Below are 16,299 nucleotides of genomic sequence, written 5' to 3' on the forward strand. Positions count from 1 at the left end.
CATGTTTTTTTTAAAAAAATGATGTTCTACTTCAAAAATAAAAATGCCCTCACTGTAAATACAGATTTCAGACTTTTTACAAAACGAAAAATTATAGAACAACCTACAAATTTAGAAGTATTTTTTTAAATTATTATTTTGCTGCTTTGGGAATATGTCATTTTTTAAACCTCCTCCCTCACATTTCATTTAAAAAGGAATTATTCATACTCATACTAACACAGATTGGGGATTTATTTTCCCCTGTCCAAAAGTGAAAATTATCTGAAATCCAACCATATATAGAGAATATATTATGGCTATTAATTTTTTAATTCAATATAATATGATTTCTTCCTTTACGCCTTCTTAAAATGATACATTATTTAGAAAAGTAAAAAATTATCAGTAGTCACCAAGGTCGGTTAAAAATAAGTAACACTGTGTCTCTACATCACTCTCTCCAGCTATGCCTCCATGGCAGCCAACGATTTTTATCACGTATCTTTTACAGCAAGGCAACAGTTTCCATGGAAACCACAGGGCAAATATCCATTACTGCTGCCAAGGACTTTTATGAGCACACATAAGCTGAGATAACCGCTTACTCTCTTTTATTAATATTTTTAAATGGTTAGCTACTCTGATTCTGGTTTTGTTGTGTTTGTTGTCTCTTGAACAGATCTAGAGATTAGTGAAAAATCAAGTAATTTTTGTACCACTTTAGCAACAAATGAACTCTCAAAATCAGGGGAGCAGGAGAGAAAAGACCCAGAAAGTCATTGAGCCAGCATACATGCCAGACAATGTCATCCCATTTGCCCTTACAACAGGGCAAATCAGAACAGAAATCAGTGACGCACTTCAATACAAAAGATGAAATTCTCTTCCACTAGCACAGCAAAGCACGTAGATTTATTGGGGCCAAGATGCTGATTAATCATGGAAAAAAAAGATAATCAATAAATCATAAAACTAAAAAAGTAGTCACATACCTCTCTCAACATATTGTTCTCTTTTTCCTTCTGCTCCAAAAGGCTTTCTAGGTGATGAACGTGCATCTCCGCCTCTGCCAGTCGTCTTGTTCTCTCATGGTCTTCCTCGGTAGCCTTGGCAGAAAGTCCTTTGCTCTGCAACATTTCCAGAAGCTTCTTAATGGATTCATCCCGAGCATTTAGGGTCTGCTTTTGAGTCTCAATACGCAGCTCCATTTCCTCCAATGTCTTTCGAAGAAGAAACAGTTCTTTGGCCTGCCGCTCATGCTCAGCATGAAGCCTCTGAAAGTTCTCCTCTGTCAGCTCTGCTACACAAGGTTCGCCAGTCCTACTGCTACTATCTTGCTGAAACAGCTGATTCAGGTCCCTCTGGATCCGCAGTTCATCCTGGAGAGCCTGGATCGTCATCTGCATGTGCTAGAACGAAGACAAAAAGAAAACCCCAAATCAGCTTTCCTCCTCAAGTAGCAAATCAGAGCAGCCTGCAGGAATCAAAAATAGCTACAAGAAATCTGCATCTAGCAAATTAGGATTCACCTTATTCTGTTTCACAGGTCCTTAAAAAATAATTGAGATAATATGGAAAATGTCAGTAATTTAACTTCAGTTTATTCCCAACAGGAAGCGAAATAAGTATGGTACTCCTCACTTTGCATAAACTATAATGAAGACACTGTTCAAAATTAATAGAAGGTATTACACAGAAACTAAAGTTGAGGGAAAGTGGGAAATGGGAAATCTACAGGAATATGAATACATCAATTCAAAAAATTTAATCAAAACAGCCGGGCATGGTGGCTCACGCCTGTAATCCAGCACATTGGGAGGCCGAGGTGGGCGAATCAGCTGAGGTCAGGAGTTCAAGACCAGCCTGACCAACATGATGAAACCCTGTTTCTACTAAAATACAAAAGTTAGCCGGGCATGGTGGCATACGCCTGTAATCCCAGCAACTCGAGAGCTGAGACAGGAGAATCCCTTGAACCTGAGAGGTGGGGGTTACAGTGAGCCAAGATCGCACCCACTGCACTCCAGCCCAGGAAACAAGAGTGAAACTCTGTCTTAAAAAAATTTTTTTTTTCATTAAAAAATACAAAGGATGGCCAGGTGCGAGGGCTCACACCTGTAATCCCAGCACTTTGGGAGGCCAAGGCAGGTGGATCACCAGGCCTGACCAAGACCAGCCTGGCCAACATGATAAAACCCCATCTCTACTAAAAATACAAAAATTGGCCAGGTACGGTGGCTCACGCCTATAATCCTAGCAGTTTGGGAGGCCGAGTCGGGCACATCACAAGGTCAGGAGTTCAAGACCAGCCTGGCCAACATGGTGAAACCCTGTCTCTACTAAAAATATAAAAATTAGCCAGGTGTGGTGGCACAGACCTGTAATCCCAGCTACTCGGGAGGCTGAGGCAGGAGAATTGCTTGAACTGGGAGGTGGAGTTTGCAGTGAGCCAAGATCACACCACTGCACTCCAGCCTGGGTGACAGAGCAAGGCTCCGTGTCAAACAAACAAACAAACAAACAAAACCAAAGGACAGCGAAACATAAAATGACTCTTAAGTATTACAAACATTAAATAATAAATATTAACATTTAACAAGTAATCTGTACATGCCAGATTGTGCCACACATTTTTTATGTTATTTCATCTTCATTATGACACACGGACTTTTTTTTTACTTTATTGTAGTAAAAATCCTTAACATGACATCTACTCTCCTAACAACTTTGAAGTGTACATTATTGCTGACTACAGGTACAATGTTATACATCAAATCTCGAGAGCTTATTCACCTTAACCGAAAGTTTATACTCCTGTTGATTAGTAACTCTCCATTTCCCCCACCCCCAGCAACTACCATGACACTCTTTGATTCTGTGAATTTGACTATTTTAGATACCCAACACATGTTCTATTATTTAATTTTATAGACGAGGGCACGAGGTTAGAGAGGTTTAAGCACTTGTCCAAGATCACAGAGTAAGTCACAGAGCTGGCATTCAAAGCAATCCTTGCAGCCCACTAAATCTAGAACCAAGAAAAAAAGAAAACTTACCAGCTTTCCTCCTCTAGTAGCAAAAACAGAGCAGATTGCAGAAATCAAAACTAGTAATATCTAAAGATAATAATATAGCGAAGTTTTTAAAAATTAGAATATGCAAAGCTTTTTATACAAGGGATGATAACAACATGGGTGACTAATTAAATAAAGGTATTAATGCAGATAAACTACTAAAAATGTTTGAGAGGGCATATCTTTAGCTCGTATCCCTAAAGAAGGTATATGAACCTTGAATCTGAATGGATACGTAAAGTCCAGGACATTATACAATGAATTCCAAAAGGCTATTACATCAAAAATCTTATTTTTAGGAATGAAGAAGCAACAATAAAAGACCACTCCCTGATTCAAAGTCTAGCAGTGTACCGTACTGGCAAGAACACTAAACTGGGATGAGAAAACATGAGTGTTAGTTCTGGCTCTCACACTGACTACTTAGGACATTTAGACAGGTCACCATCTTTCTGGGGTTCAGATTCCTCATACTTTAAATGAGGGTATAAATACCTGCATTATCCATTCAAAAAAATCTCTTTTTTTTTGGAAACAAGGTGCCTGCTGCATTAGTTTGTTTTCTTTTTTTTTTTTTTTTTTTGAGGCGCAGTCTCGCTCTGTCGCAGGGGCTGGAGTGCAGTGGCCGGATCTCAGCTCACTGCAAGCTCCGCCTCCCGGGTTTACACCATTCTCCTGCCTCAGCCTCCCGAGTAGCTGGGACTACAGGCGCCCGCCACCTCGCCCGGCTAGTTTTTTGTATTTTTTAGTAGAGACGGGGTTTCACCGTGTTAGCCAGGATGGTCTCGATCTCCTGACCTCGTGATCCGCCCGTCTCGGCCTCCCAAAGTGCTGGGATTACAGGCTTGAGCCACCGCGCCCGGCCGCATTAGTTTGTTTTCACACTGCTGATAAAGACATACCCAAAACTGGAAACAAAAAGAGGTTTAATTGAACTTACAGTTCCGCATGGCTGAGGAAGCCTCAGAATCATGGCGGGAGGCAAAAGGCCCTTCTTACATGGCGGTGGCAAGAGAAAATAAGGAACAAGCAAAAGCGTAACCCCCTGATAAACCCGTCAGATCTCAAGAGACTCATTCACTACCATGAGAAGAGCACGGCCCCCATGGTTCAGTCACCTCCTCCTATGTCCCTCCCACAACAGGTGGAAATTCTGAGAGATACAATTCCAGGTGAGATGTGAACGGAGACACAGTCAAACCATATCACCTGCCAATGTTTTTCAGCCTTAAAAAGGAAAGAAATTCTTACACATGCTACAACACGGATGAACCTTAAAGACATTGTGCTAAGTGAAATAAGCCAATCACAAAAAGACAAACACTGTATGTATCCATTTACATGACGTATCTAGAGTAGTCAAATTGATAAAAAGGAACTAGAAGAGTGGTTGCCAGGATGCAGGAGGGGGACAGAATGAGGAGTTACTGTTTAATGGGTATAGAGTTTCAGTCCGTCAAGATGAAAAGAGTTCTGGAGACAGATGGGACATACGGAATGCCACCAAACCGTACACTTCAAAATGGTTAAGACAGTAAATTGTATGTTATATGTATTTTACCATAATAAAAAATTGGTTGGAGAGAAGATATTTGTCATAAAATTTCACTCGTGGATATTTTAGGTTAGTTCTCATTTTTCACTATTGTAAGAGGCACCTTCACGTATGCATCTTTACACATAAATCCACATTTTTCTTGGGAATTCTCAAAGATGGAATTGCTGGGTCACGAAGTGTGCACAGTTGTAATTCCGACACATATTACAGATCATTTCTACGTGTATCTTCGTGTATCTACTTTTGGGACTCCTCTCTTCTCGTTCTTTGCCCATTTTGTTATTGAACATTTTTTCCTAATCCATGTTAAGAGCTCTTCATATTAGGAAAATAATCTTTCACCTGCTGTGTATGTTACAAATATTTTTCCAAGTGTGCCATTTTTCTTTTAACATTGTTTATGATGACTTTTAATAGATATCTTCTTTTTTAACACAAAGACAATGACATTTTCCTTTATCATTTCCAGTTGGGGTATTATGCTTTTAGCAAGTAGTGAACTTTCCATTACGGTAGTCTTTAAACACTTGAAAAAGCACTGCTATTTCTTTCGTAGAATAAACTCACCAAAAAAAAAAAAAAAAAAAAATCAGGAGGTTAAATTTATGAACATAAATTTAAAAATGCATTTCACTACCAGCATCATCTTTTAATGATTAACAGTTGCTGGAGTTCAAAAGACCCTCAATAAAAAGATGTATCAAAATGCTAATTCTCTGAAAGCCTAGTTTCTTTCCCTTGGAAGTCAACGAAATATCCTGACACTCCTGAGTGAATATATCCCAAAGGGAAACACCAGAAGTTAAATTCAACAGGGAAGCTGATTTCTAGGTAAGACTGTTCCTCCTTTTTTGAACATTCATCATCAATTCATTCAAGTTAGGAGAAATATACGTTGTCTATAGCTAATAGTTTCACATACGCTTTGGCACATATGGCTAAATGTAGCATGGCAATTACTATTTTGGTAAAGAAAGAAAACGTTAACTACTAGTGTGTCTGGTTCTTCAGCTCTGCTTGCACCCATTTTACTAGAGTATAAAAATACAACAATGCTGAGTGGTAGCCTAGAAGTCCATACAGCAGTTTTCTCCACTAAAATATAAACCAACATTTCCTCTTTTGGCTACAATCAGGCTAGCTTTATTTTATAAAAATTCCTGCCAACTCCTTTAGAAGAAGGAGGAGGAAAAAAGCAGACTACAAGCAAGACTACTGTTTCTCCAGCATATTCATACAGAGGATAAAATGGGCATATTCACACATCACAGCCATCCATAATGATCAACCAAAAACAGACACACTGAGTTTAAGGAAAGATCTAGTTGTAAGATAATACTAGAATGTCTGTTTGGGAAGTCTGGTCCCAACACACTGCAAAATGATCTCACACTCCAAATCTTACAGCAACACCCACTAGTCGTCTTCTCACTCTCACACTCGCTTGATTTTGAAAGGCTGGGAAGGTATTTGCCTAAAATTGACTCCAGGGACTGCACTATTATCACATCAAGCTATATCTCAATGAGATGGCAGGATATTGCGAACAATAATGACAATGCTGAATTCTCCTGACAGGGCCTACGGCTTTCATTACAGCAATAATATATCTGCAAAAAACAAAGACAGATCACAACTACTATTCATCTATTTTAGATAAGTATCAGAAGCTCTTCTGAGGCAGAACTTCCAACAAATAAACTCGCTAGTTTCTTAGAACAAGAGTACACTTTGAGCCCGTTTATTCTCATTCCTAAAATAACAGAACTATGTAGTCTAGAGACATTTTTAGAGAAAAAAAAATGTGGATACGTGAAATGGCCATGATCACAAGCAAAACATATCACAGAGAACTCAGTACACTGTTTATCAAGATCAGAGTCAGAGAAAACACCAGCACGGTACCCTTTCATAAATGTTAAATTAAGAACATTTATTTTCTGAAACATATAAATCCATGTATTAAATAAACTTTATTAATGTAACATGCAAAAGAGTTTTAAATAATTCTTAAGTCAACCAAGTCAAGCTTCCCATTTAGTTAGGCTATCTGATGTCCTCATCTGTGCTGCCCAGGGCTGTATGCTTATCCACAGAATAGCACTTATCAGACTGATCTGCAATTTAATTCTTGGTATTTATCACCAATGAACTTTCTAGGACTTAGGACTGTCATCTTCTTACCCTGGGCACAGCACAGTACTTGACTACCATAAGTCCTCGATAAATTTTTGATGAAACACTGACAAAAATTAAATGTTGAGAAATTATGTTGAAAGTAAATGGCTACTGTATATTAGCTGCATTTCAAGTATCTGGGAAGTTATACCTATTCCTTAAAAAAATAATGCAGTGAATTACTCTTATTCTAAAAAAATCACCACACCTGTAATCCCAGCACTTTGGGAGGCCGAGGCAGGTGGATCACAAGGTCAGGAGTTCAAGATCAGCCTGACCACCATGGTAAAACCCCTTTTCTACCAAAAATACAAGAATTAGCCAGGCATGGTGGTGCACACCTGTAATCCCAGCTACTCAGGAGGCTGAGGCAGGAGAATCGCTAGAACCCAGGAGGCGGAGACTGCAGTGAGCTGAGATCACGCCATTGCACTCCAGCCTGGGCAACAGAGAGAGACTCCATCTCCAAAAAAAAAAAAAAAAAAGAAAGAAAAGAAAAAGAAAAAAAAATCAGTTCTACATCAACCAATACAAATAATTCTTAAATCCAAGCTGGCCGAAATACAAACCACAGTCCTAATAAATATGTTAATCATATGCTCTAGGTTTATTCAATATTTGACCTGAAGCAAAAAGAAGCATTTTCAGATAATTAACAGTCAACAAGGATCTTTCATAGTTGTAGTACTACACAAAGCACAGCAAAAGTACAGGATAAAGTTCTTATCCAAAAATAAAGCTCACAAGTGGGTAAAACCTAAGAGTTATAATCTATTACAAATTTTAAATTAACAACAATAGTCAAGAAAGACAAAAGGAACACAGATAAAGCACTTATTTTACATGCACTATATTCAAATGAAGCTTAGAACCTATAAGATCACTATGAACTAAACTCATAAAACTTTAATATATCTCTATGAAAACAAAGCACTGTTGAGCCTTATACCACACAGGTTTGAACTTGAAGGGTCTGCCGACACATGGATTTTCTTCTGCCTCTGTCATCCCTGAGACAGCAATATCAACCCCTTTTCTTCTTCCTCTTCCTCAGCCTACTCAACACATAAATGATGAGGATGAAGATCTTCGCGATGGTCTACTTCTACTTAATGAATAGTAAATGTATTTTCTCTTGCTTGTGATTTTCTTTTTTTTCTTTTCCCCCAAAACGGTGTCTCGCTCTGTCGCCCAGGCTAGAGTGCAATGGCACGATCTCGGCTCACTACAACCTCCACCTCCCAGGTTCAAGCGATTCTCCTGCCTCTGCCTCCCGAGTAGCTGGGATTACAGATGCCCACCACCACGCCCAGCTAATGTTTGTATTTTTAGTAGAGATGGGGTTTCACCATATTGGCCAGGATGGTCTTAATCTCTTGACAGCGTGATCTGCATGTCTTGGCCTCCCAAAGAGCTGGAATTACATGAGGCACCACACCCAGACAATTTCCTTAATAACATTTTCTTTTCTCTAGCTTGCTTTACTGTAAGAATGCAGTATATACATAAAATACATGTTAACATATAACATACAAAGTAAGTGTTAATCAACTATGTCATCAGTTAGGCCCCTGGTCAACAGTAGGCTATTAACAGTTAAATTTGGGGGGAGTCAAAACTTATATACAGATATAATCCCCTCTTTGTACAAACGTCAACTGAATTCTAATTTCCATCATTTTAAAAGAAGAAACTAATTTAAAGAGTCTGAATCACAGAGAATGAGACAGGGGAAGAGCCTCCAAGGTAATTTACTCCTCCTTATGGTTAGTTCAGTATTCTTTGAGTTAATGACAGAGATTTATTTTCTGTACAGCAAAGCACACTGAAAGCCCTCAAATATTAAACCAAATCAAAGTTTTCAGACTAATCTAAACACAAGCAGGAGACTCACCAAAATGCAAAAAAGACCCACACTAGAACTCAAATGGATAAATTAAATTGTTTAACATTCTCACCCATTATCTGGAGCTTACTAACCAAAGTTATTCTCCTCCAAAAAAAAATGTCAGAGTCAAGAAAATGAACAAGCAATTACACTAGAATTCTAACAACTACTCTCTGCCTCTGAACCCAGGAAAAGTAAGATAATCTATCTTTTTGCTCTGCGAATGCTGTACATAAATCTAAGTAGCAAGATAATTGCTGGGGAACATCAAAATTTGGACAACAGGTTTATTTCAGTAATAGACATAATCCATCTTTATGCCACCACAACCCAGAACAGAAGTTAAAGAATAAATGAAGGCCGGGCGCGGTGGCTCAAGCCTGTAATCCCAGCACTTTGGGAGGCCGAGACAGGCAGATCACAAGGACAGGAGATCGAGACCATCCTGGCTAATACGGTGAAACCCCATCTCTACTAAAAAATTCAAAAAACTAGCTGGGTGACGAGGTGGGCGCCTATAGTCCCAGCTACTCGGGAGGCTGAGGCAGGAGAATGGCGTAAACCCGGGAGGCGGAGCTTGCAGTGAGCTGAGATCCGGCCACTGCACTCCAGCCTGGGCGGCAGAGCGAGACTCCGTCTCAAAAAAAAAAAAAAAAAAAGGAATAAATGAAAATGTGGTCGGGTGCAGTGGCTCATGCCTGTAATCCCAGCATTTGGGGAGGCCGAAGTGGGTGGATCACTTGGGGTGGGGGAGTTTGAGACCAGTCTGACCAACATGGTCAAACCTCATCTCTAAAACTACAAAACATAGCTGGACATGGTGGCGGGTGACTATAATCCCAGCAATTTGGGAGGCTGAGGCAGGAAAATCACTTGCACCCTGGAGTTGAAGGATGCCAAATCATGCCACTGCACTCCAGCCTGGGTGACAGAGCAAAGCTGTCTCAAGGGAAAAAAAAAAAAGAACAAATGAAAATGCTGTGAAAATGGGGAAGTCCTACTGTCATAAATGCATTCTATATACACCACATAATAACGTTTCGGTCAACGAGAGACTGCATGTATCATAGTGGTCCCATAACATTACAATGAAGCTAAAAAAATTCCTATCACAGGCCAGGAATGGTGGCTCACACCTGTAATCCCAGCACTTTGGGAGGCAGAGGCGGGTGGATCACGAGGTCAAGAGATCAAGACCATCCTGGCCAACATGGTGAAAGCCCGTCTCTACTAAAAATGCAAACATTAGCTGGGTGTCGTGGTGGGTGCCCGTAATCCCAGCTACTCGGGAGGCTAAGGCAGGAGAATCGCTTATCCCGGAGGTGGACATTGCAGTGAGCGGATAGCATGCCACTGCACTCCAGCCTAGTGACACAGCAAGACTCCGTCTCGGGTCGGGGGGTGGGAAATTCCTATCACATTGTCACACCCATCATACTGTTGTAACACATACATTATTCATGTGTTTGCAATAATGTTAGTGTAAATAAACCTACTGCATTGCCGGTCATATAAAAGTGTGGTACATACAATTATATACAGTACATAATACTTGATAATGATAATAAATGACTATGTTACGGGTTTTTGTTGTTAGCTGTTTTTATTTCCAAGTCCTTTCTGTTTTGAGACAGTCTCTCAGTCTGTCGCCCAGGCTGGAATGCAGTGGTGTGATCTCAGCTCACTGCAACCTCCTCCTTCAGGGTTCAAGCTATTCTCATGTCTCAGCCGCCCAAGTGGCTGGGATTACAGGTGTACGCCACCACCCCCTACTTTTTGTATTTTTAGTAGAGATGGAGTTTCGCCATGCTGGCCAGGCTGGTCTCAAAACTCCTGACCTCAGGTTATCTGCCCACCTCGGTGCTGGATTCAGGTATGAGCTACCTCATCTCTCAGACAGTAGCATTTTATTGTTCTTATATTTTATGTATATTTTCCTCACACTGCTGAAAAAAATTTTTTTTTTTTTTTTTTTTGAGACGGAGTCTTGCTCTGTCACCAGGCTGGAGTGCAGTGGTGTGATCTCAGCTCACAGCAACCTCTGCCTTCCAGGTTCAAGCAATTCTCCTGCCTCAGCCTCCCAAGTAGCTGGGACTACAGGCGCTCGCCACCATGCCTAGCTAATTTTTGTATTTTTAGTAGAGACGGGGTTTCACCATATTGGCCAGGATGGTCTCGATCTCTTGACCTCATGATCCACCCACCTCAGCCTCCCAAAGTGCTGGGATAACAGGCATGAGCCACCGTGCCCTGCCTGAAAATTTATTTTTAAAGTATTTATTGGCTGGACACAGAGGCTCACGCCTGTAATCCCAGCACTTTGGGAGGTCGAGGCACGCGGATTATGCGAGGTCAGGAGTTAGAGACCAGCATAGCCAACATGGTAAAACCCCATCTCTACTAAAAATACAAAAATTAGCTGGGCATGGTGGTGCATGCCTGTAACCCCAGCTACTAGGGAAGCTGAGGCACAAGAACTGCTTGAACCCAGAAAGCAGAGGTGGCAGTGAGCTGAGATTGCACCACTGCACTCCGGCCTGGGTGACAGAGTGAGACTCTGTCTCAAAAACAAAAGTAAAAATTTAAAAAAAAAACAAAACACAGAAAGGACCTGGAAATAAAAACAACAAACAACAAAAATGATAAAACTTGCATAGAGAAGACCATAAATTCTTGGAAGCAAAACACCACGGTATAAATATAAACATTTGTACAAAAACCCTTAATATTTTCCATGACAATCATCAAATAAGCTGTGTCTGAAACTCTTTTGCATATGTGTTTGTAAAGACATTAAGTAGATAGAAGAGTTCCTCAAGAAAATTAATGAGGAAAATTTTTGAGAAATTAATGCAGAGAAAGGCAATCAATGTAGGTTTGCCTAACAAGATTACTTCATGTTTCCATATTTAAAAGGAAAATAAATCTGCTTTTCCTTCATAAATTTTCCTTCATATTTAAAAGGAAAATAAATTTGTTTTCCTGGTTATCTGCCAATTCTATCACACAAACCCCAATAAATACATTTGTTACCATTATTTCCAGACAGACATTTAATTCCTGCATCCATACTGCAGAGCTTTTATACACCAAGTTATATTTGCAATTCATATGCTTAGGTCTACGATCACAAAAGCTTTCACATCACTTTAGCTGACTTTATACTTTTTTTTTTTTTGGTTTTCTTTGAGACAGAGTCTCACTCTGCTGCCCAGGCTGGAGTGTAGTGGCACGATGTCGGCTCATTGCACCTCTGCCTCCCAGGTTCAAGCGATTCTCATACCTCAGTCTCCCGAGTAGCTGAGATAACAGGTGCTCGCCACCAAACCCAGCTAGTTTTTGTATTTTTAGTAGAGACGGGGTTTTCGCCATGTTGGTCAGGCTGATCTCAAACTCCTGACCTCAGCCTCCAGCCTCAGCCTCCCAAAGTGCTGGGATTACAGGTATGAACCACCATGAACAGCTTCAGACTTTATACTTATGATAAAATTTTAAATTCACAAATCAGTGTTCAAAATTTTTAATTTCTGCTTATCAAAAGAGACCATTATATCATATGGAAAGAGTGATGAGGAAAAATTTTAAAAGGAAAGAGACCACTATAAAAATAAAATTGGCATGCCACATATAACTGTTAAAGGACTTGTATCCAGAATACATAAACTACTTCTACAACTCAAAAAAAAATTTTTTTAAGTGGTTTTTAGATACTTCAAAAAGAAAAATACACTCCTGGGGAAGATGAACATTCTTCTAAGGACAATAAGCAATTGAACTAACTAACCAATAAGTAAATCAAAAAGTGACTAGCATCTTTAGTAACTGGGGAAATGCAAATCAAAACCACAATAAGATACCACTACACGCCCACTAGAATGGCTAAAATTTAGACAACTAACAATACCAAATGTTGGCAAGAATGGGAAGCAGTCAGAACCAACACTGAAAATTGGTCTGGTAGTTTCTCACAAAGTTAAGTATGCACCTACCCTAGGACCCCAGGAATTCCACCCTTAGGTATTACCTCAAGAGAAATGAAAACATGTACCAATAAACAACCACATAAAAATGTTTACAGGCCGGGTGCGGTGGCTCAAGCCTGTAATCCCAGCACTTTGGGAGGCCGAGGCGGGTGGATCATGAGGTCAGGAGATCGAGACCATCCTGGCTAACATGGTGAAACCCCGTCTCTACTAAAAAATACAAAAGAACTAGCCGGGCGAGGTGGCGGACGCCTGTAGTCCCAGTTACTTGGGAGGCTGAGGCAGGAGAATGGCGTAAACCCGGGAGGCAGAGCTTGCTGAGATCCGGCCACTGCACCCCAGCCTGGGCAGCAGGAAAAAAAAAAAAAAATGTTTACAGTGGTTTTATCGATAAAAGCCAAAAACTGGAAACAACACAAATGTCCATCAACAGAAGACTGGATAAACTGATGGTACCACATTCATACAAGGGAGTATTAGTATATAAAAGGATAACTAGGGATACATGCAACAACATGGATAAATGTAAAAAAAACATGCGGAGCAAAAAAAGCCGGACACAACAGGGTACAGACTGTATGATTCCATTTAAATGAAGTTCTAGAACATGTAAAATTAAAGTGAAAGGAATCAGAACACCACCTGTGCTGGGCGGCAGGGATGATACTAACTGGGAAGAGATGCAAGGGAACTTTGTGGGATGATGGAAATGTTCTGTATCTTGACAGAATTGTGGATTACATGGGTGCTGGCATTTATCAAAACTCATGGAAACAAGATACTTAAGGTATGTGCATTTCACTGTATGGAAACTATATCTCAACCAACATATGTTTTGAAAAGAAATAAAAGGTGTAAGGTTTAAAAAGGGAAAATAAATAAATATTCAAGAGAATCTCTTAACAATTAGAAATGACTTGGATTGGAAGAAAGAAGAGTAGACCAGGCGCAGTGGCTCACACTTTGAGAAGCCGAGGAGGAAGGACTGCTTGAGTCCAGGAGTTCAAGACCAGCCTGGGCAACACAGATACTGTCTCTACAAAAAAATTTTAAAAATTAGCCGGGCACAGTGGCATGCATCTACAGTCCCAGATACTCAAGACGTTCCCCTGAGCCCAGGAGTATGATGCTGCAGTGAACCATGATCATGCCACTAAACTCTAGCCTAGGCAACAGAGTGAGACCCTGTCTCAAAAAAAAAAAAAAAGAAAGAAAAAGAAAAAAAGAAGGGATGATAATTTTAATAATTTTAAAGAACTCTTCCAGTTCTAACGTGCTTTGTGGCATACTCTTATTGCCTAACTCAATGTAACCTTACATTCTTAAGGTAAAACAGAAGGTTTAAAAGCAGAGGTTTGACGTTATAAAGTCACATTCAGACATAAACAACAAAGTAAGAACACCGCCACCAATAATTTGCCTTATTTGCTTCAGAGCTCTCTCTCTCACTATTATGTAAAAATTCACATAAATGATGTTATTCGCACTTTTGATGTTATTTGCAGTTATCTCTGCAACTTCCTTTTGTTACTTAACATAATAAGCTTGAGATTTATCCACATGGATACACGTAACTCTACTTCATTCATTTTATGAACTGTATAATGTGGGTCCACAATTCTTTATCCAAACATCTAAAATCCAAAAAGCTCTTAAGTTTTCCCATAACTTTTTTTAAAAATATAATTAACCCAAACAGTATGAAGCCATTTAAAATCTATTTATCCCACTTAATATGAATATTCATAAATTTTGCTACAGAAAAATTGTATGTTTGATTATGAGGTGTTTCCCAAATCCCAGTGGGAGTGTTATACAATAAATGGTATACATACTGAATTACCTTTAATGTTTAAAAATTTCTGATTTCCAAACTGTATCTGCCCTAAGTATTCTGGAGAAAAGGATTGTTTACTTGAATTCCACTACACGAATAATATCAATTTATCCATCCACTTACTGAGGAACACAAGTATTTTCGTACTTATTCACTATTATAATAAATACACCACCTCCATCTATCTAGATCCCATCTAGATCACTATTATAATAAATTACAGCTCCATTTATCTAGATCCTTGAGCACATGGGTAAAAGTTTCTCTCAAGAAGACACAGAAATAGAACTGCTAGGTAGCAGAGTGTGCCTCCAACTTTACCAGTCATTTAAACTTGCTACTTTTCCATTTTACATACAGCTAAGTACATCATGCAGATGATAAAAGGAGTCAGATATCCAGCCTGGAATGTTTCTATCTAAGGAACTTTTATATCATCATATAGCACTAACTTTTGGTATAAATGATCAAATTGCTATTTCATTAAAAAAAAAACCCACAAATGATTGTGCATTCAAGTCCCTCAATAAGGAATAAAGGCCAAGCATGTTCAAAGAAAGCTGTGAATTACAGAGCTGCCTTAGCAGGACCCTCACTTCATTCTGAGACAGGAGAAGTATTTTTAAAATTATATCTGTGGAATATTAAATAAATTTACCTCTCAATATAAGACCTTATGTTTCTCCATTTAAACAGAGAACCATTCGCCAAAAAAGAAATAACCCTTCGTGTCTTAATGTGCTACTTACTGCCGTTTTCAAGACAGTTTCGCTTAAGAAGGTATACATAAAGATGCCGTCTTCACGCTCTACGTATGCAGAGACTATGAGAACACAGTGTAAGAAGGTGAGAGTTCCCTGTTGTAAAAAAAATTAGTCTGCTAATTGGATCATTCTCAGACAAAAGAACCAAATTGATAAGCAATCAGGCATAAGAGGAGAAATCAATAAATTTACCATGCTGGTTTATTCTGAGGTTTTGTTCACTCAAAAAACAAAATTATTAATAAAATCAGAGCTTCAATGGTATGAAATGGAATTAATTTTCATTTTCTTCAAGGGCTTTTAACATCATTTTACTATTAGAGGGATAAAAATTATTCCCACAAAAAAAATGCTAAGCATTAGTAAAGAATCAGGTATCCCTGTGTGACTACTATTTTTTTTAATTCCTAAATTGAAAAGTAATTATTTCTGTATGTAATAAATAAGAAAGGGCCAGAAGAGAAACTTCATTGTTGTGTCTTTTAAGCCTTCAGGTTCCTTATCTCCAAGATAATTTCATAATTTTGGCACCTTAGTGAACAAGTACAGTATTTGGCATTTTGTAGGCATTCTCAGGGAAAGATGAAAAACTTGAAACAACTCTCTCTAAAACTTGAGAGTCTTAATTAAGATTGCATCATCGCCGGGCGCGGTGGCTCACGCCTGTAATCCCAGCACTTTCGGAGGCCGAGGCAGACAGGACACGAGGTCAGGAGTTCAACACCAGCCTGACCAACATAGTGAAACCCCGTCTCTACTAAAACTACAAAAATTAGCCGGGCGTGGTGGTGCGCGCCTGTAATCCCAGCTACTCAGGAGGCTGAGGCAGCAGAATCATTGAACCTGGGAAGCGGAGGCTGCAGTGAGCTGAGACTGCGCCACTGCACTCCAGCCTAGGTGACAGAAACTCCATATCAAAAAAAAAAAAAAAAAGATCTCATCTCATCATCTCTTCAAAAACTTAAACATCTCTCTCCATCTATGTTTCTTCCCACCCTGCTGCTTCGTCTTTTCAACTATAATCTCTCTCAAAGA

General features: G+C 39.4%; 1 protein-coding gene across 16 annotated transcripts in view; it reads right to left on the reverse strand.

Moving 5' to 3' along the window:
- Positions 1-16,299, reverse strand: part of ERC1 (ELKS/RAB6-interacting/CAST family member 1) — a 545,691-nt gene that overhangs the window by 452,767 nt on the left and 76,625 nt on the right. For all 16 annotated transcript variants that reach the window (XM_033223291.1, XM_033223290.1, XM_033223296.1 and 13 more), the window contains exon 3: positions 975-1,391. In XM_033223291.1, the coding sequence (XP_033079182.1) occupies positions 975-1,391 (417 nt within the window). The remainder of the gene's footprint in view (positions 1-974; positions 1,392-16,299) is intronic.

The sequence above is a fragment of the Trachypithecus francoisi genome, unplaced genomic scaffold (assembly GCF_009764315.1).
Source record: "Trachypithecus francoisi isolate TF-2019V2 unplaced genomic scaffold, Tfra_2.0 Lachesis_group11, whole genome shotgun sequence".
In the NCBI taxonomy this organism is placed as follows: Eukaryota; Metazoa; Chordata; class Mammalia; order Primates; family Cercopithecidae; genus Trachypithecus; species Trachypithecus francoisi.